This window comes from Pagrus pagrus (genome assembly GCF_965226575.1).
Source record: "Pagrus pagrus genome assembly, chromosome: 13".
Lineage (NCBI taxonomy): Eukaryota > Metazoa > Chordata > Actinopteri > Spariformes > Sparidae > Pagrus > Pagrus pagrus.
The window spans coordinates 3,587,875-3,613,822 of record NC_140197.1 but is presented as its reverse complement, the minus strand read 5'-3'; the positions used below and the strand labels follow the sequence as shown (position 1 = coordinate 3,613,822).

General features: G+C 39.6%; 2 protein-coding genes across 2 annotated transcripts in view; one reads left to right on the top strand and one right to left on the bottom strand.

Moving 5' to 3' along the window:
- LOC311267698 (protein TANC2-like) overlaps positions 1-6,133 on the bottom strand; it is a 50,558-nt gene extending 44,425 nt beyond the window's left edge. The window contains exon 1 of the mRNA XM_084370919.1: positions 5,844-6,133. The gene's annotated coding sequence lies outside the window, so the exon portion shown is untranslated. The remainder of the gene's footprint in view (positions 1-5,843) is intronic.
- The window catches only part of LOC311267772 (ornithine decarboxylase-like), a gene marked incomplete at both ends in the record, with an annotated part of 32,105 nt that continues 12,083 nt past the window's right edge, over positions 5,927-25,948 (top strand). Inside the window, one exon of the mRNA XM_084371002.1 lies at positions 5,927-6,064. Within this exon, the coding sequence (XP_084227128.1) occupies positions 5,927-6,064 (138 nt within the window). The remainder of the gene's footprint in view (positions 6,065-25,948) is intronic.

The following is a 25,948-nucleotide window of genomic DNA, read 5'->3' as shown; positions in this document are numbered from 1 at the left end:
CTTACCATTAAGTTCATGTAAAAATCATGTTTATGTGAAAAGTTGCAGGAGGCATACGCTGCTTTTCCCCGACACATATTGATTTGCACATTGTTCTTTGTTTTCTCTCCTAATCTCTTCAGTGGAGGTGGTGAGTAAAATTAGAACTCATACAGTCAGAATGGTAACTTTTATGGGCAAAACACTGGGTTGAAATAAATTGGAATTATCCTTTATACCAAATGTTAGACAGTAGGTTTATCAGTAAAAGTACCAATTCATGTCAAATCAATCAAGGTCAAATCTTTGAGAACACGTCTGAGCGACAGAACAACTTATTCCCATTTCACACAGGGACAAACACCCACTAATATCTGCCCCCCAAAAAAAGAAAAGCCCATGACATCTTTTAGGGCCTAACTGATATCAGCATTTAGCTCAAGGCACCACTGTTCATACACCCTCACAGAGCTGCCTGCATGAGTCTGCATGAAACTACATGCAAATTCAATTCAAATGCTTCTACCTGTTCCCAGATAGCATCTATCATCTGTGTGTGCTTTTTCAGTCTTTTCTCCAGCGACTTCGCTAGTTCCTCGTGGGAATTCTCAGATGCATGCTGGGAGATGCTCTCACCCTGCTTCTCTTGTAAGTCAGTGGGGTTTTTGCACTGACTGACTGCCCCCTCTTCCTCGACACCTCAGAGGGATGCCCCCTTTCAACACACCACACAAAGAGTTGCTGCTTGCTATGAGCGGAGGAGATAGCCAGTATCACACACACACACACACACTAAACCCTAAGAACATACACAGTACAGGACTGGTTTGTTTGACTAAGCTTGGTTGTGTGTTATTAGCAGCAGCAGAGTGCAGATGGCCTCACCTTCAGCTGAGCCCACACAGACTCACACACACACACACACACACACACACACACACACACACACACACACACACACACACACACACACACACACACACACACACACACACACACACACACTCTTCCACACTCTTATCGCTCTTCCCCAGAGAAGCCAGTCCTGACTTCCTGTAATGGCTCAGGACTCCCCTCAGCTTGCCCACATGCAGGAAGGGAGTGTGTGTGTCAAAAAAAGTTCCCGTAGATAAGTCAACAAAGGACCAACTCACATGCCAGCCTTTCACCTTTTTGTAATGCTTTTAACGTTTTTCACTTTCACACGCTTTGAAGTCATTTAAAGCTTCACGGGACAGACTCACACTGGTGGCCCCCCCGTGGCAGCGAGAAAATCACTATTAAGTAACATCTCCTGCATGGAAACAGGAGATGACACTGTCCTACTGTATACTGCATTGTGTTTCTTTATATCTCTTCTTAATGCCTTCATGAGCTGTATTCTAGTTGAAAGGTGCGATGCAGATACACTGCTTCAACCAAGGAGAACGATCGACAACACTGTGAAAACTGCACACCCAGTAACTGCTGCAAAAATAAAACGATAAGAGAATTTTTGGGAAATTATAATATCACATGGATAAAAACTAGGGTGATCACAGCCACCATTTTGTTCCACTAATACGGTTTTAACAGTACAAAAAAATAAATAATCTTTTTTTGCTTCAAATAACTTCAGAAAAAAAAAAAGTTTGGAGTGCTCAGAGGTTCAAACGAAATGTAATGAAGTGGCTCTTTGGTAGGGAACACAGAGATTAAAAAAAAAAGATCTAAGGCACCTTTCTGGTCTGGCTTTATTCAGATGGCTATTTCATGCTGAAATTCTAAAAACATTGATGATGTGTGTCAAAATCAAGCTGGGTACCAATCCTTGTGTAGCGTAGCAACCCATGGGGACTAAAATGACTAATTCCACTGTCAGAATTTGCAGTATTTTGCATTTTACACCCAGGAAGTCAAACTTTTTTGGCTTCATGTGCCACTGAGCAGGATTCATAGGATTCATAGGGTTCCCCTTTCTAACAAGCCATCTTTGGCCGAGCACATCAACACTGGTTTGCAGTGCACAATTACTTGGTTATAGCCAACAGTTCAAAATGTTTTTAGACTAAGTGAAATAAATATTGATGGAGCTGATAAAACCTAAAAGCACGTTCTGGCTCAAACCCTTGGCCTGAAAATATATTGACCTTTCGAGTATTTTGAGTATGCATACTGGGCAGGGCGGGCTAATAGAAAAATCAATTTTTGCTTCATCAAGGCAAGGGTCTGCACTGTCATACATCCTGGGCTGCATGCAGATGGTCCACCACCCTGACACTCCATGCCAACAGTCAGCTGTTGTGTGCTGCTTGTCTGTGTGTGGCTCCTGTCTTGTGATTTAGCCGTGTGTCTGGCACTGTCATGGGCACGGGGTCCTGTGGCTCTGCCCGCTCCTTTTCCATTTTGGTGGACACATTATTTATCATCAATTTAGCAGTGGACTGCTGCTGAGCTGCTTTACAGGGGTGCCAAAAAGCTCTGGGACGGGAAGAAGCTAAAACACCCTGAAACAGAATGAATCCAATGCTAAAATTGCTAGCTTGATATGAATTAAGTGCTCTACAGACAGCAGACAGAGACGGGGAGCAGAGTAGATTCAGGACCAGAGAGCCCAGTGAAAATATCAGTCAAGGCTCTGCATCTGAAGCGGTCTACTGACCACAGCAGTGATAACATAATCTGCCTTATATCACCAGAATAACATAATTAATCTAATATCATCAGAAATATATACATTTATATATTACAATAATAAGAACTGAAATTGGGTATAGGTATAGGTGCTGAATAAATGCTGCGAAAATATCAAAACACTCAGTCCACAGAGAAATACACACAGCCTGTATTCAGAAACGGTGCCTTCAAACATACCGTCAGACCTTCCATTGGGTTGTGATTAGGGCTGCAGCTATAATTATTTTGGTATTCTTCCGGTTATTCTGGTGATTAATCAAATAAACGGATAAGAAATCCTTAGCATTTTTTTTTCTTCCATTCCATTACTTTTGCTTTATTTAAGAGCAACAGTAATATACAAAAGAGAAAGTAAGACAGGTCTCTTAAATGAACAACTAACTGGTTTCCGTTTTTGGAAATCACAATATCTGTCACTCCAATGTTTGAACCCTCATGCAACTGTTGATACATTTTAGGTTTCTTTCATTTTGGATCATTTTGAGTGTATTAATGCATATTGCTTACAAGAGTATGAACCCAAAGATGAGAACAGTATTGGACCTTCAGTGTTCAGGTTTAGCTGACACTACATCCATTGTTTATGTTATGACTGTATTGTCTGCCTCACAACTTCCTACATTTCAGCACACCTCAGAATTCCATTCAGCTTGGCGTAGATAACAAATCAACACTGTACACTTATATAATAATGAAATACACCATTATAAAATATACATGGGTTTCAATGTATTGTATTGCTCTACATCATTTACCCACCAAACCCTGACTACTTTATTCTTTATCAAGTATGAAATCGATTGTACGGGAGGTGGTTTCTCCCCCGGTGGGTTTTGGCAGGCCGGTTTGAGTCAAAAGTCCAAGGACATTTTATATTCCGGGTCATCCCTGCACAGAGCTGGCTGTACTCAGCAATTCGGAAAATAATTGTCGGACTAAGCACTTATATGGAGATGTGTGTAAACAAGAAATGATGAGCAACAGGTCTAATATAAAGACCCTGTTAAACCATTATCCAACATATGTTTTTGTGACCTTTATCACTCTGCATTACACTACTGCACGGCAACTGAACTATTGACAGGTACGTTACCCTCTGCAATATGAAACTCTCAAAAGATCATCAAGGACAGTGGTCAGGTCTACACTCTAATGTCGCTATCAACATATGGAAAATGATACCAAAGCATTACAACTACACACTGCCTATTTCCCAGACAGTTACTTCCACAGGAAGTCAGAGTCGAGCTAACATGGGCACTGCAGATTTAGGATTATTTTCTTAATCTCTATTATTCTCTATTTACTAACATTAAGATAACATCTTCCAACTAATTTTTGGTGCACTGGGGTCATGGTAGTGAATCAGCCAGTAGGGTTTGAAAACAAAAATGTATGTAAGACTATGTAATATTTGTTTTAGGCTATATAAAAAAAACTAAAAATCTGTCACATTGCATTGCCATGGCACTAACCTTATGTTCTGTATTCCTTTAATTAGGCTAGCAGTAGCGTTGCTGTGTGAGTGATCTAATTAAACTAATGACCGACATGGTGGGGGGGCTTTTAATCAGAGCGGTGTTAAACCCAGTCTATGAACTACAGGGTTAGGCAGATTAACATGGGATTACACCCATCTGCACCGCCGATGTCTAGGAAAAGAAGCCAGAGGGAGACTACGAGGAGACAAAATTTGGCAAAGGACAACTTGGTCGGAGTGACTGCCTTCTGCACAAACATGTCTGAAGTTGTCAGCGTAGAAAGATGACATAACTGCAGTCCTATACTTCATGTATGAAGTCTTACTTTCTACCTACTGTGGCTAGCACGATACAGAGCTGGAAAGACAGATATATGTAGATAGAAGAGTTTAATTTTCACTGACCCCCTCACTATTCAAAATCCAATTTTTGAACCCCTGATCTTTATCCTCACATTGATTTTCTCATGTGTCTCTGAAATACCCGAGTTGAAAAATGCTTAAACACTCTTCTGAGATGCCTTCAGTTTTTACAATGAACTAAATGCAATGAGATTAACAGGTAGCAGTGTAGCAGTGAGTACAAGACCTGTTTCACCCAGGGTTCCGACTCTCATGTGACATTCAGGATGCCCTATTGTACCTTGTTGGATGGAGGGAGGGATGGATGCTGTAGATTTATACACAGCTCTTTATCTAGCTGTGCATCTATCTTTCTGCTAGCTACGTAGAAAGAAAGCGATGCAATAGGCTTGCAATGGTATGCAAATGTACTTGATATGATAACCACCAGTTAACATCAATGTAAACATCGAAACAGGTACATTGATGCAACCCAATAGATAGATAGATAGATAGATAGATAGATAGATAGATAGATAGATAGATATAACCAACTCTGCTTATAGGCCACACACACTCAGAGCCATCAGAACGATATAGATTAATACTGGTTGTGGTATTGTGAGAGATAATCCCGTCATTTCCACACAAAGGATTTCCTGCCAAAACAACTGTTAACCACCAGCTGGCTCTAACAGACGCCCAGCCGAGTACAAGCAATGCCAATATATAAGATGTGATCAAACGTAGGAGAAAGAAAAAGGAACAGCAGCTCGAGAAGGGCGGGAAAAGTAAAAAAATCTTAGACACACGTTCATGAACACAGTTCCTCGTGAGGGTTACCTGTTCTACCTTTTCCATCCTCCATAGTGTACGAACACAATGTTGTGCTGGTGTCCGGCTCACAATCAAAATGAAATGATCATAATCCTAAAAATGGTATCATACAGCTGGGGCTGCATGTGTTTCTGTGGTCACTTTAAGCGTCTGTTTTATTGACACCACAATAATTCTGACCTGGACAGAGCTGCTGTGCTCAGTTCCTAAAAGATGGAGGCCACGAGCTGGGTACATATGACACATTATTGTAAAAACAACAATAAAAATAACAGACTAATATTAATACGTTTGAGATCATTATCACCATTCAGAACAGTGTAGCCTGTGGTACTGCACTGATGTCTGTGTTATGATGGCTGTGCTGGTAGGTGATGTGAGCCTCCACACAAACACACAGACAGACACAGACACACACACACACACACACACATACACACAAACACACACACGCGCTATCTTACTACAATATCAATCTCTCACACACACGTACGCGCGCACAGACGCACGAGAAATACAATGAACCAACCTCGCCGTTTGTTTTTCCCCTCAAAGCAGCGGTGATAGGAACAACGTCAACCCGGCAGATAAAAGGTCGGTCACGGTCGGAATATGATCAAGCCCCTCGGTGTGTGCTCCTCTGTGGATCCCCGGTACAAGCCAGCGGAGTCGGGCGTGAGACGGATAGCCGCTCTTCCCAACTCCCCATTCATTACCGGATATCAGTTCCTCCTTATCAACAGCCACACGGTGACATTCTGACCATTATTCTCCTTCCTACCGGTGAGCACGAGCTGACGTCTGAAGAGCTCCAGTGGGCACGAGCCTCCTCCCGGTCGACGGGAGGTGATGAATTATTCACGAAGGGGCGTGGCCAGTACTCTCAGTGTGCTTTTGCGCGCGTGTGTGTATGTATGTGTGTGTTTGCGCGCGCGCTCTACAGACAACAACAGAATTCCTGGCTACGGTTGAGCCAGCAGCTGGCGCGATGGAGCAGTCATGATGTGGAGGGGGACATCTAGTGGTCGACAGGAGAATTACACCTGCAAACACCACAGGATCCGAGTACTACTGTAATAAAACAAAATACACAAACACAAAATACACAAACACAAAATACATAAACACAAAATACAAAAACACAAAATATACAAACACAAAACACAAAAATACACAAACACAAAATACAAAAATGCAAAAACACAAACACAAAATACACAAACCACAAAATACACAAACACAAAAATACACAAACACAAAATAAATGGAATTAATAAAAGAAGTCTGATCATGACAAAATAGGTGGATAAACGGTAAATGAAAATGAAGTAGAATATTATAGTTAAAGGATAAGCCTGGTTATATTTGTATTATTGCCAATAAATCCCATGGAAAGACTTAAACCAACAATGAATGTACCCATCTAGCATCTGATATATTTGTGAGCCACACTATTGCACTCATGGAAGCAATGGAGGAAGCATGTGGGTGGGACAATCTAAAGGGTTACACTGTAGCACATTTTTTGAGTATGCCATTTTCTGTATTTATGGTGCCTTTAAGCACGTGGTGTGATAGGCTTGCTTTTATCTGGTTATTTCTAGCATGATAAATTCATCGTAACATATATCTTTGCAGGCCGGGTACTGCATATTGGCTCTCGTATCAGCTCAACTGGATGCAGGTGTTAAAAAATGTGACCCACTGTAAATTTGAACATTATGGAATGCCGATCTGTTTTATTCACTTAAACTTTATTTCTCTGAAGAATATAAGCATCTTGTTTTTAGAGGAATGTTTCTATCTCAATGTCTGCAGAGCTGTACTATCAGATCATGTTAAAGTTTTTTGTTTACCCCAATACATTTTCTGGTACAAAGTTCGGCCATCAATATATTAAAATATCTATATTACCTGTTTAATTAAACAGGGGGACAATTCAGGTTTCATGTATTTTGACCCTGGTAACTGTTGTACTTCAGTATACATGGTGTGGGTATTGCCTTCATTTAAAGTGCCCATTGTTCAGTCAAATGTTCTCTGTCAGTGTTTTAATAATATATCTGATGTTTGTGGGTTCATATTACTGCTGCTTTAATGTGTATGTGTCATTTCACTGCTGCAGATGTTTAAGGTTGAACTCATTTTAACAACTTTAAAAAGGGTTGGGTCCTTCAATCAACAGCAATGCATTCTATTCTATATGATCATGATAAGTTTGTAGCATGGCTGTCCTGTGAGAACCACATAAAAACAGCCTGTTTTTAGATTTGTGACAGACATTTTCCAGCTAATCCAAGACATTTTTTGTTTATTTGACAAGAAGCATATATAAAAGGCACTCCTTTTTTCAGCCAGGTTAATCACAAACATTTAAAATCAACACATCTGATGATACATGTTTTCACTGGACAGGGTGTGAAAAATTGGAATTGGAAAAAGTGTTTACTCATTAAAAGCTGTCACACAAATGTAGTGGAGTCAAAAGTAAACTGTCCCTGATATGTATAAAGTTTTACAAATTGGAAATACTTAAGTAAACTTCAATTACCTCAAATGTGTAGTTAAGTACAGTTCTTAAGGGTTTAACCCTTAGTAAATATAATTAGTTCTGTGTTTCCTCACACATGTCTTTTACTGGGCTAAGATTCTACTTAACAACGCCTTACATAATCAACATTCACATGTTGCTCTCTGTTAAACATCAAAACACAGACAGTATTAAACACACAGCAAAAACACGTGACCCTTGTGGATTCAATATCGTTCAAAGAAGAAAAAAATTAACAACATTGACAAGAGAAGTAGTATTTTACAGCTGTGTATTTGAAGGACCATTTGTACCACAGCATACCAATCTGCCTAACACATTCTGTCTGACTCTGAAATCTAAGACATGATCTGTCAACATGTCTCACATCAACAGCATCACACACCAAAGTTATCATCTTTTTCAAGGCACACTGATTTGCCCTAATTTAGAAGACTAGATACGTTTCCCCACATTTCCTCACTCCAAATGTTCAGACATTCCTGAATTCCAGTTTGAGTTAAAACAAATTGTCCCTTATTTTGGTCTAATAACAGTTACCATACATATATCCTAGCACACATTGATAGATACTGTTGTTAAGGATAGTGGTGTATCCTGAAGAGTTGACGTGCTTCAACAGTGGCTCGCACTTGCAAGATCCTGTTGTCATGAGTTTCATCGCAGTCCTTCTGATATTTGCCAAGAAAAACTCACTCAAAAACGCAGACATCCTAAATGAATAATTCACAGACCAGAAGATCATTAATCTTTACCACTGGAAACAAACTGTTACCAAATAAAGTTATTTTCCATAACACACAACACCATGGATATGTAAGAATATTTGAAGTGAAGTCTACTTACACTGTGATTCTAAGGTCTCAGGCTGAGTCTCCTTAATTTTCTTTTAATATTGCCTGGAACACAAGAAAAAAGCAGGTAATGAATGATAACACCCAGGTTAAATAGAACCACGGACCGGGTGGCACCAGCTGTTCATAAACAAAAGCAAAATAAAGGACAGCACTCCCATCAGACTGTTTATTCTTACCACAAGGACGTTTTGGGCAAAATCGCAGTAAAACTACACAGGTGTGCTAATTATAGGTTGTCCAAAACGGCACAATAGATATACATCAATATCGGGGGAGCTGTATCCTTTTGAAGGAGAGCAAAGGACAACGCAGGGTCTCATACAAACAAAACTAAATCGCACAACAGAAGAGCACCTAACTGTATCACAGAATCAACACTGCACATGTTTGTATGACAGGAAACAAGTAAATGAAATCTCCTCATTCAGTCCTTTTGGAATCAGAGTGTCGAGGAAGTGTATCCAATAGGCTTCTCTCTGGGGGAGGATTCTGTCCATGTGACCACCTCTCTGTGTCATTCTCACTGTCTCAATACCCATATAATGTAAATCACTCAGTCTGTGGTTATGACTGTTAAAGTGCCTGGCTAGTGGCTACTGATGATCTCACATCAAAGTTACGAATAGAACACTTATGTTCACAGATTCTGTTTTTTAGCTCCTGTTTTGTTTTGCCTACATAATAAATATTACATATTACATGGACATTTTAACAGGTAAACCACGTATTTAGTGTAACATGTCATTCTCCCCCAACCATCTGAAGTCATGTTGACACCTGACTTCAGATGGTTGAAATGATTCCCCTTAATAATGGAATAACAGTGTACACAGTTATGACAAACACAGTTATACTAAACAATCCTTCAAGTTCCAACACTGTTTATAAAAATATCTAGGCAGAGTCTTGCCCGAAACATCCAGCAAAAATAAACAGTTTGATGGGAGTGCTGTCCTCTATTTTTCTTAATTCACTACAAGAGGGATTCAGCACCCCGTACTGAAGCTATATGCGTGAGTTGAGCTTGTTGTTTCTTATTTGTACCATCCATCCATCCCTTATCTGAAACCATTAACCTTTTCAAGGTCACGGGGGGCTGGAGCCGATCCCAGCTGACATTGGGCGACGGCAGGGTACACCCTGGATAAGTCGCCAGGTCTGACACATAGGGACAAACAACCATTCACACACACATTCACATCTACGGACAATTTAGAGTAACCGATTAGCCTAACTTCTGCATGTTTTTGGATTGTCGGAGGAAGCCGGAGTACCTGGAGAGAACCCACGCAGGCACAGGGAGAAAATGCAAACTCCTCACAGAAAGGCCCTCTCGAACTCAGGTCCTTCTTGCTGTGGGGCAACAGCGCTAACCACTGCGCCGCCATGCTGCCCCTTATTTGTACCAGCTGTTCATAATCCCTACTAGTTTGTGTGTGAGGTCCTTCCTAAATTCCTAAGTTAGCCACATAGTAAATTAGCTTGGACCAGTAACACCTCAGAAGTATAGCAAGTAAAGCATTGTAAATCAGCTACTCTTAAAGTTTGTAGAGCCGTCCAATCAAAAGCAATCAACTTTGTAAACAGAAAGTAGCCATAGAATCAAAAGCTATAACATAACTTTAAAAAAACTGGCAGATTACCAGGTGTTACTGTTCTATGTATTACATGAGTTCTATATGTTATTTACTCCGACCAGCTCTCACCAAATGTTCCTCATTACGAGTTGGACCATAAAGGAAGATACAGAGTGGAGCGAAGATTATAGTTACTGTTCCAATCATGGCCATGAGCCAGGGGAATCCAATCGATGCCACCAAAGGACCTGTAATAGCTGGACCTTTGGACAGAAGAGACCATTTTCAACACCTCAAAAGAAACAAATAAACATCATCACACTCTGAGGCTCTCACTGTCATTAACATAGCTTCAGTTTAATGTTTAAGGCAGGTTTATTTATTTATTTATTTATTTATTTCGGCATGTTATTAGACAGTCATCATCACACATCATCTTAGTTAAAATCAGGTAGTACACATGGCCGAAAGGGAAAGCGGGAGAAGCAGATGCTTATCTAGTCCCGCCCCCGTTACCCACAGAATACATTATTTCCACAAATTATATTTCTTTTGTATTTTGACGTACATGTTACAGCAGCATGCAGTGAACAGAGCTGCAGTCCAGCTCTAGACAGTACCAATTGATTCTCCTTGTGTCTCGATTAACAGAGTCAGTTGAATTCTTCACAAAAGTGGATATTTGTACTTTTCATTGTCAGCTATTGTTTGGGTACAGTTGGTACTTGTTTAGTCTTCCCTGTAGTCTCAACATAGCGTTTGCTGATTCCTGCCTCTGACCTTTACCAGACTCTCTTCTTGGTTCAGTTTATAACGATCAATAATCATATTTACATATTTTTTTTTGAAAACACTCAGATTTGCAGATTTTTTGAGTTCCTCATCAAGATTATTCCATTGTCTGACACCCATGACCGACATGGTAAAAGACTTTAATGTAGTTCGTACCTTTCTCTTTCTGAAAACAAAGTTCCCTCTCAGATTGTGTCCCTCATGTCTATGTAGGAATAGTGTTTGTAAGTTGTGAGGGAGGCTTTTGTTGGCAGCCTTGTACATCATTTGTACTGTGCGGTAGTTTATTAAATCAGGTAATTTGAGTAATTTTGATTTGATATATAATTGATTGGTGTGTTCCCTGTAGTTGGCAAAATGTAGAATTCTCAACCTCTGGATGAGTCAATTAACTTCTGGATGAGTCAATAACCACAAGGCCCCATGTTAAAATGCCCAGCTTCACAGCACAAATAAACAGTCTGGTGCAAAACACAGTGTTGGTCTCTACAGATGATTTCCCCTGTTCATTTATCTTCCCTCTTGCTTCTCATAGAGGTGAAATGTACCTCACAAACACACAGAGAGGAGATGGGAAAAGAATATGACAGGATTACAGAAAGAACCAGGATCTCTTGTGTGCTGACTTTGGTCAGAGGCTCAACTCAACACAGACACAAATGCCTGCTGTTGCTCACTTGCTTACAACTAATGTATAGTAAGGTATCCTGTCTGTTTGGGGGGAAAAAACGGTGGTCAAACTCACATGAGTAACTCGAATAAACACGAGTGACTCTGCGCCGAACGCAAGCCGAAATGTACTTCTCGTTTTGTGTCAACTGCGATAGCTTTGGCTTACTTGGTAGCTTCCAGCTATGTAGCCATGTCTCAGTAACCTGGCCTCTTTTTTCTTTCCTGTTTTTGAATTATCCAGGAGTTAGGCTGAGTCAGGCTGTGCCAAGATGGCGATGGCTTGAACAACCCACTGTGAGATTCACATGGCCACTATTTTTTGCAGTCATTGGTTTAAATCTTGGGCCTTGGGGATATGGACCAAAATTCATATCTCAGTATTTTCAGGCTGAATGGTGATACACAATATATCTCTGTATATTCTACTTAGTATCTGAAATACGAAGCTACTGACACAGGACAAAGAAACAAGGAACAGCTAGGCTCTGACCCAAAGCTGAAGAAATTCATATATCAGCACCTCATTGCCCATCAGTAGTTGGTTTGTTTTATGGCCACTTAAGGACAACTCAATGAGCTATGAACAGATAATTGACATTACCGTTGAAAGTTGTTATAGCCAGTGTGTTAGTTAACAATTGCCTGTTTACAAAGCCAATAGACAAAGACCAAAATTAGCATTTGTTTGGAAATCTGTTCCTGGACACGAGAACTTCTCTAATCTCTAGTAGAGTACAATAAATAAAGATTATGTGTTGATTTGTCACTTCAATACACTAGTTTAACATGTCATATAGTTATTTTATCGATTAATAACATCAAAATATTGATTACTGGATTGACTGCAATATTTGTTTTGCCCTTTCACAACAGAGCCACTGTTCCATAAAGATGAAAAATGCTCACCTACACAGAATCCAATGCAAACAGCGACATCAGCAATAGCAAAAACCGAACCGTATACTGGTACATATCTCAGGTCTACCAAGTATCCCATGAGAGGCATTATTGAGGAGTCAACTGTGCCTGTTAGAAACAAGATAACTATTGATTATTTCAGCCAACATGTATTTTATTTTTTTTATCAAACAACAAATAAAGGGATCAACTTACCAACTGAAAAGCCAACAAATGCATTCAGAACAATCACATGGTAGATGGTCTTGGAAAATCCAAACTGGAATATAAAGACAGACATGTACAGTATCATGGTTAAAACTGACCATTCTCAATTGATCTCATTATATTCAATTTTATTGTATCATTTTTCATTTTAACCGCTACTAGAACAGTTCCAAAATATTTACACTGCATTTGGGGGCTTTAATCTAAAGTTTGCTATTTATATAATCCATTGGACTCACAGAAATCATGGTTATTCCAGCAACAGTCATTCCAATACAAGCACATAGCCACCTGTGAGATGAGATTAAAGTTGTATAAACATGGACTGAATTGTGGTCTTATGCATACAATACAATATCTCTGCTTCTTTCCTCTGCACAAACTCTGAAAGGCCTCTCAGTTTGTTTTTGTTTTTTTATCAACATACCTTCCACTGTTTTGTTGTATCAGGTGACCACAGACATTGGATGCAATGAGGTAGGATATGCTGTCTGGCAGGAAGACAACGCCTGTCACAAAGACGTTGTGAGATGGAATAAGACAGCAACAGAGACATATACAGCTATAATTTTAGTTTTACATCCAAGATATTTTGTAGCAAAAATCTTCACAGGAAATTAACTTCAATTGCAACTGTAGTGTGTGCATGACATGTATATAAACAAAAACAATGAGTGCTTATATGGACTGTGAGCTCTAGGATATGCACAACTGAGGCTTGTCTTGAATACCTAGCTGCCATTTGCTAGCACACATGGTCTTCATCATCCAGATAGGAAGGGCTGTCTCTATTGTGGCAACAATCAGCGTTGAAAAACATATGGCTCCTGAAAAGGAGAATCAATAGAATTATTATTATTATTATAATAATATATGCCAGTGTTATTAAACTTATATAAAACAAGCAGAGATGCCATTTTCAGAGTTTTAGAAAATTGTGGTATTCCACCCGGACTCCTAGGGTAAGTAGGTGGAACAAGTCCTCACTATTTTGTATGAGGAAATATAATCTGAAATGATTCTGCAGTTACCGTGTAAAATGTGTTCAAGGGGCCACTGGATATTTGTGGAAAACTGTCTGAACTGCCTCTAGACCCGTATATAAAAGCAACCTACATTGTATTGGTTGGGTACCAGTGGGACATGAGAGCAGTGAGAGTGAGCCAAACAGTCAAGTTGCTGCTGGACTTATAAACAATAAGTTGGAACATACAAGAACGCTCTGTATGTCAGGGTTTTTCATAAAGTACACAAATGCAAAACTCCTGACAGGCAGGTGGAAGTACCAGCGAGCTTTAATAACGAAAGAAGAAAACCAAGGTAAAAAAGTGTCAGAAATCTTGGGCAATGGCTGGATAACGGGGGCAGGGGATGTACGGCTGATGGCCTGGGTGCTGGAGAGCAGACAATCAGGGCAGCACCAGTGATCGCCAGAACAGGGGGGAGCTAGTTGATGTGCAAAGGGCTGGACAGAGTATTGACAGCCTGAGGTCAGGAAATAGGCAGAGCTGTAGATCTCATGCGGGCAGCCAAGGGACATGACTGATGGGCAGAGCAAGTCTTGTGGGCCATAGACTCCTGTTGGAATCAGAGAATGCGGAAATGAAGTGTGTCATGGGGGAAGTTCCAAATATTGAATAGATCCAGCGCTAAACACCATTTATTTTCAGTGTTTCCCAAGCACGCTGGTAAGATGATGAAATGACTGCATGTAGTTGACCAAGGGCGCAATTTCCACTGGGGACAGGGGGGACATGTCCCCCCCACTTTTCAAAATCATGTTTTTGTCCCCCCCACTTTTTACAGTTTGAAAACTAACAGTGGGCACAGGCTGTAATTTCAAAACAACAAGAAACCCTGCGTATACTGACCGCTCGGAAGCCCCCCTCCCCCTCCCCCTCACACTACGTGCTCAATCAAAGACACAGACAGGACGCGGCACAGCAGCAAAAAGATGAGAAGGAGCCGACAGCTCAACTTAAAGTCCTTATTTGGAACGGGACTAAAAAGAAAGAAAATGTGGGTTGATTAGTCATTACTGGTATTTCTAACTTTACTCTATACGCTATTGTAGCTAACGTTGGCTAACTAATATGTTAAACCAGGCGCTTAGCCATCTCTGTTTAAAACGTGTATGCAGCGCACTGATCACACAAGGAAGAGAGGAGGTGAAAAGAGACAACAACACCGTTACCTGTTGTATACTGGCCTCAGGCTGTACGATCGCTAAAACGCTGACGACCAGTGAGTAACGAGTTTGAAAGTAGCCTCTAACTTCATCAATCAATCAATCAATCAAATTTTATTTGTATAGCACTTTTCAATAGCCAGACGGTACCCAAAGTGCTTTACATCGAAACAATAAAATAATACATAAAAACAATACATAAAAAAAACACAGGAAAGTGCTACAGTGCTGCAAGAAAACACAAGAAAGTACTTCTAGTGCTGCAGGGTGTTAAAGGCCCTCCAAAAGTGCATTAAGTAAAAAACAGGCAAAATAAGTACACCTAAGAGCAGGACTACCCTAGTCAGAGTTAAATGCCAATCTAAAAAAGTGTGTCTTCAGCTTCGATTTTAAAAAGGCTGAGGTCAGTAGTGGTGCGAATGTCAGGGGGCAGTCTGTTCCACAGCCTGGGAGCTGTGACAGCAAAAGAACGATCGCCCCACTGTTTAAGTCTTGACCTTGGGACCTCTAACAGGAGCTGGCCGGAAGAACGGAGGGGCCTGCCATGATCGCGGACAGTTAAAATCTCTGACAGGTAGGAGGGAGCCAGGCCATTAATGGTGTAAAAAACAAACAATGAAAGTTTCAAATCAATTCTAAAACGAACTGGAAGCCAGTGGAGTGACGACAGCACAGGGGTAATGTGTTCACGCCTGGATGTGCCTGTTAAAAATCGGGCAGCAGCGTTCTGAACAAGTTGGAGACGCGAGATTAAAGACTGGCTTCATGAACGCAGCTCAAACCAACCCGGTGCCTCAGCATGGTGACCAAGCTTTGATAAATACACCGGATCCGCGCATCCTCATGCATTTCAGCCGGGTCTGAAATGCTCCTCGCGGTGGAGCTGAGAACAGGGGGGTTTCCTCTACTACAGCTGAACAGCTGACATGTGGTCAAGACGTACAGACCTGTCACAGTCTCATGGTGCATTTCATAATTATAAACTTAAACCTCAGAGCTCTCTGTCCTCAGACTGTCCTCACCTGTACTGAACATCACACAGGGACAACATGGAGCCATGGAGCTGCTTGTGTGATTACTTACTGAGTTGAGTTGATTTGTGTCTGACTGTCAGTCTGTGACCAACACTGTCTATGGTGCTGAAAGCTCAAGCAGGTTGATGTCTGGCTGAGTTGGTAGCTACCATGTCTTTGGTACAACACAAACATTAAATGGACACAGACAGTCTACAATTAACATGGTAGCTACATGGCTTAGACATGGTAGCCACTGACTCAGACAGTGACCTGTGTGTGTGTGTGCGTGTGTGTCAGAGGGGGTGATCTGTGGCATTGTCTTCTGCAGAAATATTTAGTGTGACTAGCATGTTTAAATAATGGAATAAATGCAATGTTTAAATAACTATCACAAGGGCCCATCGAGAATGCTCCTCCCTCTCTGTGCTGTGCTCCCACGCTCCGCCACTGGCAGTATGGCTAATGACAAAATAGTAGGCTAGGGTTAAATAGAAATGGCATGATTTAAGCTCTACGCAGGCAGAAATCGAGCGCACTATGCGTGCACACGTTTCATGAATCTACGCAGGCTCCAGATCTCCTGTTCTTCCTTCTGCTGTGGTCAACATATGTAATGGTCATTTTCAATCCTTGTATGCCTTTCCTGGCCTGCTTATTTTTAATCTGTCAATGAGGACAAACAATCACTAGTAGGTCCAGCATGCTAGTAGCATAACAACATAGCAACTTCGCCTTTCATCAAACTGATCAGTGGGGGTTCCCAACACGTCACACACACAGACCATGGAGTGCCACATAGAGGTTAGTTCATACTGCCAGGGTTTTGCAAAAGGACCCAAAGGCAAGACTCCAGGCAGGCAGGTGGAAGTAACAAAATGCAAGCTTAAATAACATAAAGCCAATTCCAGAAACAAAAACAGGCAGGCAACAAAAGCTGAAGAAACAGGCTGGGGTAATTCCAAGAAACTAAGGAGGAATACAAAACAAAACCAAGAACAAACCAGTAAGTTGCAGGGAACACAGGCAGCAAGCACAGACAGACTGACAACTCTAAGACGAAAAACCACATGGACAAAATACATAGGAAGATAGTCAGGGACATATGAAACTAAAAAGGGCAATCAAAATAAAAATAAAACATGACACGCTAGGATGAAACCTACAAAATAAAACAGGAAATGACCAGACTTAAACCATGACACCATAAAGCTGAGTAGAGCTTGTTCTTCACTTTGTTTCTGTGTAATGATTTGATGATTGTCGTGTTTCCTGTAATTATAACAGTAAACGCATACATGAAAAAGAAATGCATATTGCATTGTTTATTGTACTTCAATTTATGTCTTTGTTTTATTCTTTTTAATTTGGACATTTTAAATCTTTTTAAATAAATTGGGAGTGATTTTGTGCAAATCTATCTCAGCATTCTGTAAAATACCAGCAGCAATGAGAATGTATGGATCCTTCAGAAGAGTCAGCAGTGAAGTCCCTTTCTCCATCTGTAAAGAAGCATGAAACATATTTTAAAGAGTTTTGTTTTTCTTGTTTTCTTTCCCTGTTGTGTTTCCCTACCTGTTTCCCCCCTCCCTTTTCCCTCACCTGATCCTTCCTGGTGTGTGTGCTCTGCAGCAGAGAGACACACCTGTCTTTCATCAACTCATCATCTGCCTCTATATAACCCTGGTCTTCACCTCTCTTTGGTGCCGGACTGTTTGTTCTATCATACTAGATTCAGTTACATTGTCAATAATCATCTGTTTCTTTTAAAATCAATTTTCAGTCAGTTTCATCAATATATGTTTTACTTTCATTTAATTTCTTCTGTGCACTCAATATTTTTTTTCTGAATTATTGCATCTTTAAACACATTCAATAGAATTAACATTTTAATAATTTTGGATACTTCAATTGAGTTTTATATACGTCATATCAATGATTACATTACAATTTCTCCTTTTCTGTTAGTAATCTTTTTCTATAGGAAAATTAAACTCGTAAGTGCTACACAGACCCTACAAGGGTTAAATGTTTGATATTCAAAATACAGTTTTCACTGGAGAATATCTTTTTTAATTGAAAGTGTTGTTGCATGCCAAAAGTTTAGTTTACCACTGTTTGCACCTGCGATGGTTGAAAGATGAGGAAATGTAACCCTGCGTGGACAGTGAAACAGGACAGTCTCAAAAACAAAAAAAATGTTTCATGCAGATACTTTTGGCAGGATTAAATGTTTGATCTTGTGTGCAATATTCCACAGTACCTCCACCCAACACAGCGATGACAGCCAGGACCAGGAATGGAGCCATCTTCCCCACATACTGATACATCAAACTGCCAAATGGAGCACCGGCTTTGGGATATGAAAAAGATATGTGGTATAGTAAGCTACAGTGAAAAAGTTCAACATATTGTAAGTGGAAAAAGCATTTGTGGTCAATTACATCAGTGGTTTACAAACTTTGTGTGCCCAAGGCACCCCAGTCTGTACAAAATAGCCTCTATAAAACGTTATCTAATCTTTATCTGTATGTTTATTTCTATCTTCTAACACAAAATAAAATTTGACAAATAAGTATATTACTCATAATAATTATTGACAAACATTTTTTAGAAATCATGGGTAACTATTTTCTCCCTTGTTATCTTCCATCACACTGGCTGTCACACAGGACCTTTAAAGTGTCACACTCTATTCCCAACAAATACCCAGGTTTCCTGAAGGTTTTAAAGGATTTTTTCAGGATTTAGAAATTTCCTCAGTACTGTGAAATAAAAGCAAAAGCAGTACTGATATAGTAAATTAAAGAATGATTCATTACTTGTGGTATAATTGTATATTGCAAAAGTAATGTATGGTTGCAACAAAATCCCAAGGAATTGCCCCCTGCGGACTGTCCTGGCTATTGACAATTGTCAATAGAGATTATTTTGAAAGCTCCGAGGCAGGTATTAGCAACAATGCTAACAAGAAAAAAATGTGCTGCCTTTGAGAATCTGCGCCAAAACCTCCAAGTAAAAGAGGCGCCGGCGCATATGGACTCGAAGATGGCTGGGAAGATGTGGACAGTATGGCTTGTCTATTTTTGCAGAGAGAACTGGAGGTAAGTATGCTGTTGCCACAGATCGACCAACCTGGCCTCCATGTTTTGCTGACCATCATTGTTGCCATGGCGTTTTCAGATGCTCTGTTTGCCATTTCGTGCAGGTGCAGTGAGAAAAAAGGCATTGACGTTGGGGAATTGACTTGTGGCTCTGCTTCAACTTTGCGAGAGCTTAGACCAAGATTTCTGACATGTCAGATTCTTGCTCCACTCTAAAAGGAGCTGTGTCAAATACAGGCAACAATCATATGCGTATACATTGCTTAACAGAGAGCAACAGTATGACGTTAGTCAAGAAATGGATTTTCACTGAGCCCCTTTAAAGTTTCTTTTTGCTAAACAAGGTAGAGGGTACAAGATGATTTATTCGTCTTAAACACAGGGTTGCATAACAAGAAGCATTGTGCACCTTTTGAATCTGCATCAGGGTGTATGTAAACAGCAGTGACAAGATAGTGATCTTCATATCAAAAAGCTCAACATCTTGGAAACACTGTCCATCAGCTTTGACTGTGTGTGAACACCAAGCATTGATGCGATAAACATAGAGTCCACCTGTTCTTCTCCAGTGATATTGACAGTATTTCCATAGGCAGTGTGTTTCAGCAATAAAGCCAAAAAATTATGGTTAAAAAAACAAAAATGTAGCATAATTAGGAGGAGCTACCAGCCACTGCATCTTCATGTGCAGCGTTGCCTAGCCACCATTTAATAATAATCAATAATCAAGCAGTTTTAATATTGCAGTTCTTTTTATTTCATTATTTCTTTCACCCTAAAGCCCTTTATTCTTGGGTGTGCACCTAGTAAAGCTGTGTCTGTATACACACCTATCAATCCTAAGGCCAAACCAGTGAAGGATATACCCATTGCACGCCCTCTCTCCTTGTCATCTTTGTACACATTGGCCAGCATACTCATTCCTGCAAAACAGAGGTGCTAATAATAATAATAATATAATAATTATAATGATGATAATGATTTCTTTTGTGCTGTAAAAGTAAGTGTTTTGTTAGCGGACCAAATTCAATATTGTAATATATATATATATATATATATATTTTTTTTTTAAATAAAACAAAAAATACATATGTCTCACCTGCCACAGACAAGAAGGATCCACCTACACCTTGAACTGATCTGGCAAGCAGCATTAAGATGTAACTGGATGAAAAGGCGAACACTTTCAAGAAACAAGGACATAGAGATTTAGATAATGAATTAAGAAGTAACTGCCTATAATAATAATAATAATAATAATAATATAATAATAATAATAATAAATGATTGTCTTTTTATAACGCCTGGTAGAAAAAAAAACACAAAAGAGAATGTAGATATACTTTATTTTGACTATGTAGAAATAATTAAATGCATCCAGTGGCATCTGTAGACCTTGATTATGAAATAGCTGTATTGTTACAACACTGCATTTTTATAAACCACGATAATCTACATCCAGGCCCTGTCTCACTCCCTCTTCCTCTCCTGTGAGGATAGGAGAGCAGATTGGTTCCCACAGGTAGAGTAACAAATGTGCTACACGGCAACAATAACTGTGAATATATATTGACAAACTGGATCAGCCGCAGAATCTTAAAAGGTGTTGCAAAATGTTACGGAAAATGCTGCTCCTGGTGATTCACATACAAATGTCTCTACTTGTGTATGACGTGCTTGCCACTGTGTGACCGCAGTGATGCTGCGGCGGTAAAAGGGGGCGCTCCTTATACACTGTTTGACCACAGTGTGCTCAGGAATGGTAGAGTGGCGCTGTCCGCATTTCAGCTGGTTGACTCCACAGGAATAGGATGTATGTAGTGTAACGCTATGTTAACATGACTGCTTCGGCTTAACTTTAACAGCTCTTCTGTGAACTAAGTTAAATAAACTAAAGATGTTTAACATTAAGTCACTGTTTGTACTTGCATAAGCCTATCAGTGAAACATACAATCTGAAGTATATGTTTACGCCCAGCTCGAAGGCAGTGTGGAGATCGCTGTTAATTAGCTGTGGCAGAGCGTAACCAGTGGTGTAGGTATACAGCATATGACTACATATTTTTCAGTCGGCATTGTGTATACCCACTTCTAAATCCCCTCTGATGTGCAAACATTGTTTGAGGGAACCATAGATACCTGCATACTGTGGACGCAACTGTCACTAATGCTAATGCAGCTCCTCAGGGATTCAAGCTGTTATTTTTCTGATTTTGGCAATCTAACCCGTGACAACACATTAGTTAAGGTTGTAAGGACTATGGCTGTTGGTACTTGTAGTTGATTTTGTTCAAATACGCCAAATTGTAATGCAGCATGCATTTGTAGTGGTCACACTGTTAAGCTTTATTAGGGCTACATTAGAATTGCTTATTCTTTATTATTGAGGATAATTTTAGATGTTGCTTACTGTTTATAGCCTATACTATTTACCCTAACTTTAGCTAGTCTTCAGTAACAAACTAATACTCAACCAGGATTTTGATTCTCACACAGTAAACCGCTAATTAATGCACTTTGACACACGCTTTGATACAGACTGAGTCAATGAGGAAATGTAACGGCGTGTCTGGTTCCAGAGGAAGGAGAGAGAAACTCAGGGCCCTGATGTGTTCAATGTAGTCTGTACTGCTTACTGTACATGTGCCACCTGGTGTTTGTTAGTGCGGACCTTTAACACTGCGGTAAAGGCATCATATACAAGTAGAGACATCTGTTCTATATGATGATAATTTTAAAAAAAAAGCAAAATACCAGGGGGCATATTTGCAAGTCGCACTTCTCATAAAAGTTGGTCTCAAGGTCTCTAAGAAATTATCACAAACTTTCTGGAGCCCTGGTCTAATGTAATACTTACAGGTGGTCGCCAAGATGATAACGCAGAAACCAGCACACATTGGGATGTGGTATCCAATCCTGTGTAATATACAATATATAGGTAGGGAAAACTGAGTCATGTGTTTTCAAACTTGATAAATGTCTGCCTATTCCCAAAAGATCAAATTCGCCCACCTGTCAGTAAGTGGTCCAATGAAGGGGTTGAAGATAAGTTGTATGGTGGACTTGGAGGCCAACAACAGTCCTACTTTGGTGTTTAGTTTATCCAGTTGAGCACCTGCTCCAGAGCAGTTTGAATCAGAGGATTTGTTAGACATGGAGGCATTACTGATGAGAGCTGCGTTTGAGTGTGGAGGTGCAAATGTGGAGCCCCAGCTCCCTGATAGGTTACTGACAACAGAAGTGACTGTTGAGTCAGTGCCGTTCACAGAAGTGGTGGTCGCAGCTTGCTCAATCCTGTACAGGTAACTTGGAATAATTGGCACTGTCAACAAAATAAAGCAAAACAAAATCTAAATGTTTTCAATGTGATTTGATCTCCCAGTAGAATGCCCCAAAATGACATTCACTGTTATCAGTGTCATTTTTTTAGATGACGTTGATGAAGATGAGAAGAAAATATATTTTCTTACATTAATTTAAAATATTCAGTCTGTATTGCTTACATTCTTTTGTTAGCATTCTTTTCAGGCAAGGCAAGAAAAAAGAAAATAAACACATACATAAGGCACAGATCAGGTAAAAAAGGCAACAATCTTGACTGGAATTATGTTCGATACACAGGAGCTCACAAAGAAAATTGCTGGAACGCTTGCTAAGAGGAGACAAAGACAAACTGGACCGAAGACAGGGAGCATGCAGACTTTATACACAGGGTAGGAGGGGATAATGAGGCACAGGTGTAACACATCAGGGAGGGGTGGACAATCACAGCGGCAGGAAAGCGCACAGAGGCAGGAAGGGAAGGAAGAGTTAGACACCAAAATAAAACAGGAAGCAGAACTAAACAACAAGAAAAAACAAAGCATGACCTGAAGATAGATGAGACATGACCGATTAGTTGGTCATTCATTCTATAAACATCAGTATATGTAGTGACTGATTTGTCCTGAGTTCTTTGTTCTTCTCAGTCACTTTGGTGACGACTGGGGAAAGTCTTGACGCTTGTATAACTTGCAATTAACAAAAAAGAAATATCCGCGAGAAATGCAGTGTTCCAAAATTAGATAGGGTTTAATTTCCATAAATAAAATAGTTTACAAGTAACAGATTGCGCATCAAACAATCCAAAGCCATGCAAGCCAGACAGGGTCAAAAGCTGTGCGCTCTCAGTCGGCCACCCCTCCTCTCCGCCTGTTTCCTATTTAACAGCCACTTGACCTGCAGAGGGCACAAAATCTACAGAAAGTAATATAGCAAAGGCGTGCATGATAGTTAAATGTTAAACAAATAAATAGGTGGCTAAAATGGCTTCTACAGTATATAATATTTCATAAGACCATCATAAGGCTTGCCTGTAACATATCTTAACCTGCAAAGTGACATGTAACTTAAGCTGTCAGATACTGTATATGTGAAGTAAAATTTATAATATTTGGGTCCATGCCAACTCACCCAGGGCCTCCCAGTTCATGTCAGGGATTTTCTTGGAAAAAATCATAACAGCTTCATTAAATTCACAACACCGTGCAAAACCATATAGCTATCCGCAAATACTTATAGTTATAACTTATGATTTTTTTAGGAGTTTGAACTAAATTTCAGCATTTTTATGATTCCTTGTATGCGTTTTCTGAACTTTACCAATTGCGAAATTTTCACTGGACTGGGTTGAATTTTGTCATTATATTGATGATGTCTTGTTCTATTTTTTCACACTTTGCACTGCCTGTAATATAAATTCAGTGATTTTATTTCACGAGTAGATATTTGTACTGTGTTGACTTCAAGGTTTTCTATCAGTCTTATACCTATTGAGCCTTTTTTTCATTGGGTTCTGGGAATCTGCAACTTAAATCTTGAAAAGTTTTGTTTGTTGCATACTCGATGTCACTCGATGTGTCTGGACAAAATATCAAAACAAAAAATGTCTTCATTTATAACATATACAATACCCACAATACACACATACTATTTCACAATTTCAAACTCTGAGCTAATTTCTAAGTTTATATCAAACCATTACAGCAATTGAAACCAATAAAGCAGGTCTGGGATAATCACGCCTGAAACAGGTTTGGGTACTGCAAAATGGACTGTAGTATAACCATAATTATTTAAAAGTGCAATTATAATTTATTCCATCATTAAGCAGTTTAATGTGATAGTGAAATCTCAGAGACCTGCTCAATTGGAAAATCCTACAAGAAGAAGCCAACTGTCAAAACAGCCTATGGAGAAGTAGATTTTTTTCTCTTTTTTTAAAGTTTGGCTGAGTTGTTGATGTAAGAAATTAGTTCTTAGAGTTGAGAAATTCTGATAAATTGTCCAGACACACAGAACAGGATGACATCTGGTATGCGATGAACCAAGACATTTCAAGATGTAACTTGCAAATTTCCAGAACCCAATGAAAAACAGGCAATCAGGTATCAGACAGATAGAGAACCTTGAAATCAACACAGTACAAATATCTACTGATGAAATGAAACCTGGCTGTAAAATGTAAGGCAGTGAAAAGTACTAAATAATAGCAAATCATAGAAAAAAAAATCATAGACAATGAAGGAGTAATAAAACATCTTGGATTTATATATATATATATATATATATATATATATATATATATACATATATTTGACTACTGTAACCATTCAAAGACAACTATTTAAAGGAATGACTGTTGCCAAATTTCCTCAGGATCTCTGTGATGTTCAGGACAAATTCCAACTCAATCCAGTGAAAAATAAGCAATTCATGACATGAATTGGAAAATGTTCTTGATTTTGGGTGAGTTGGCATGGAATGACCCATTTCCTTATAAACTGCTGTGGAGTAGGATAAAATAGAGACCAACCTCAAAATTGTACTGTACTTAAATTTGTGTAACCTGATTTCACCACTGGTCGGTTAATTGTTGAATAACAGGTTGTTTGTCTGAACCTACCAACCACTGAGAGTAGCATGTTATCCAGGAACAAGGCGATAAACACAATAACCAGGACCATCTTCCTCAGCTGGGCCTCCTGTCTCAGCCAGGTTAGTAAATCTAGATTACACAGCAGACATGCACAGTGTTTGTCTTTGTATTCCAGCTTGTACTAATACGTCATTTTTATGAATGCAAGCTTTCGAGATTATTAATTGTTATGGCTGCAAAAGAGGAAGTGAGGAGAAGTAGTATAAAGAGCTAAAAAGTTTGTATACGGAGGTGGTCAGGGATGGACACTTGGCTAAAACAAGGACAGGAGTTTCAGACTTTTAAGTTACTAACACACTGAAGTTATCCCTGACATCATGTATAGCAACATTTTTGTTTAAATAGTTTCTCAGTTCCACATTTAATATGTGAAAGTTCAGAATTTGCCTCAATATCAGCACTTCATTAAATATACTTAACTGTCAAAATAATCTAACACGGTGTCAAAAATTGAAAACCCTTTGTTTCACCCCTCTGTTTTGTTTTCCTTCAAATGTCTCCCTTATTGCTTCCATTTGTGTGCTAGACATATCTAGATACCTTGATGATCATTTAAACCACCAAGGCCTGTATTCACAAACTTTCTGAGAATTCTCTGAGAGCTCCTAATTTAACCCAAAAACTTCTAGCATGGAGTCCTAGCTTAAGAGTGAGTTAGAAAACGTCTTAGAGCATCTCTGAGCAAGGCAGGGACCGAAAACTTTTATCCCAGTGGGGAGGCAGGGTTGACCCTGTTGCGAAGTGTGACACAATCTTTTAAAAGCTGTGATTGCTTGTT